Source organism: Gekko japonicus, unplaced genomic scaffold (assembly GCF_001447785.1).
Source record: "Gekko japonicus isolate JY-2015 unplaced genomic scaffold, Gekko_japonicus_V1.1 scaffold15165, whole genome shotgun sequence".
NCBI classification, from domain to species: domain Eukaryota; kingdom Metazoa; phylum Chordata; class Lepidosauria; order Squamata; family Gekkonidae; genus Gekko; species Gekko japonicus.
In genome coordinates this window covers 149-2,302 of record NW_015190045.1, presented here as the reverse complement: position 1 = coordinate 2,302, position 2,154 = coordinate 149, and the positions used below count along the sequence as shown (strand labels likewise).

The 2,154-nt window shown below is 41.8% G+C and overlaps 1 protein-coding gene across 1 annotated transcript; it reads right to left on the bottom strand.

Moving 5' to 3' along the window:
• Positions 1-388: 388 nt before the first annotated feature.
• LOC107124989 (methyltransferase-like protein 5) lies at positions 389-1,889 on the bottom strand (the record flags this gene model as incomplete). The annotated part of the gene is made up of 3 exons (XM_015428469.1): positions 389-505; positions 749-831; positions 1,708-1,889. Coding segments are annotated over 3 exons (382 nt in total), but the record flags the coding sequence as incomplete, so codon positions are not given.
• Positions 1,890-2,154: the final 265 nt, after the last annotated feature.

Sequence of the window (2,154 nt, the reverse complement as noted above, 5' to 3'; positions counted from 1 at the left end):
TTATTTGTAAGGTTCAGAAAGATGCAGGATAATCTTCAGTATTTTTTAACTGAACAGTGGTGATTCAACTAGATCAGCTTCCACAAAACAGGTATTTCAGTCTTCTGGTTGGCTCCTAGTTTATATATAATTGAGCTAAGATTTCAATGTCGCTGTGGCAAAAATGAAGTTCAAAACTGCTTTGTGTTCCAGGCGTTTAAAAGGCTCCCATGATAACTAAAGAGAAATGTTTGCTATGGGATAGCCAAGTGTTAAACTGAGGTAAGATTTTCAGGGTAGCCACCAGAGAATCACTGTTCTACTTCATTTAAATGCTTAGAAATTCTGCTCTTCTCCAAAAGACTGCAGAGCAGCTTACAGAGGGTTTACACGTGAGCAGTCTGTAGGGCTAGAACTTCAGCTGCAGAATCACATCATGTGCCTTCAGGCTGTTCAAAGAGAGGTGGTTCGTACCTGCTAAGACTTCCATCTTCACTTTCCAGTCATCAGCTTTCTTCTGAATATGCTGAGAATGGAAGAAGTTTGAGGTTTTTAGTACTGGCACCTGACAAAAGCCAAATTTCAAACTGACAGTGTGCCTAAATCTATGTCACTTCCACCTGGCTTGTACCACCGCAAGGTTAATCCCAGTGCAACTAAAGGCAATAATCCTACACTTTTAGACCATTTTATTTGCATCATGTTAGAAAGTTAGTAAGGGTCTTCAGTTTGCTGGCTTTTCTCTCTTCGAGGCATCTGCAAAACTTACTTGGCGGGTTGACGTTTTGTGCAAGGAGTAAACAGCCGTTCTCGCCATCCGCAGAGCTGTCTTGAGAAAAGCCATGTCCATGCCTAAGAAAAGTAAAGCCTGCTTTAAGTTGAAAGTCGCTAACTGGTTAAGAGGGACCGAACTCAAAAGTTTTCAAACTGTCCAAAGTGGGACCCATTTCTGACCATACTTTTCCAAACCCTCTTGCAAGGTTAACTTCATGCTGGGTCGGATCCAGCTAGCTTTTTCATTCGACCTCACTTAATTCACCACCTTACTCCAGCCCCCAGCCCATCTGGCTTTTGCCCATGCAGGTCTCATGATCTCTGGTACAGCATTTATTGTGGGCAAAGTGGACCCCCCTTCCCTTTTTCACTACTGGAATATTCAGTTTGCTTCAACCCATGGTTTCCCCCCCTCCCCAATACAAGATGCAAGAATCTCACATCAGTGAACAATGAACAAGTTTACTCTTTGTTTATTTGTTCTGAGCCAACTGAATATTCCAGTAGTGAAAAAAGGAGGGGGGGGGTCCCCTTTGACCACAAAAAATAAATAGCGTTACTGGGCAAGAAGCTGTATTTTGTGGCCCTTTCACACATTATGCAGCAGCAAACCCCAATCTGCCGTTAGCTTCCCCAGCGCCCTCTCCTAGCTCACTATTCCTCCTCCTCCTCCCTGGCCTCACAACCTGGCTGTGAGACATTCACAACCCACAGTTTGAGAATTACTGTTTTATCCGCATGACCTTGTCAAGAAGCAATATTAGATATGCATTTGGTTGGATGGATTCAGGTGCTCAGAGTCTCTAAAGGGGAAGAATGGATTAGAAAACACATCAAAGCCAGTCTCCCTGTCCCCTGAGGTTGTTCACTGCTAGGAGCAAGGGACCCTAGCTCTGCAACAAGGATAGCTTTGTGAAGCTGTGCAAAAAACTATAGGGGGGGGGGAAGAATCACCTTTATTGTGCTTGGTTCCAAAGGGAGGATTCATAATAACTGTATCAAATGTTTTTGCCATTTCATCAGGTAAAGAACATATATTGCACTGAACCATGTCAATATTTGTGAGCTCAAACTCTTCAGCGTTTCTGTTAAATACTTCCAGGGCATCAGCATCGACATCAAAGCCTATACACAACCTGGAGAAAGAAAAAACCAGACATTACAACATCTATCTAAGGCAATATTTAGCTTTATTATTTTGCCCCCTGTTAGTAGATTTATGTACCCAGCTGATGTAAATCTGAAAGAGATGCATGAGGCTTCATACTAGGCTAAATGATATTTTGATTATTTTTTCTGTAAAAAAATATATATGTTAAGATGACCAGAAGAACTTCATGCATTAATGAATATGGAAAACAGAAGCAGCAAACACATTTATAAAGGGTTTTTTTCCTAACA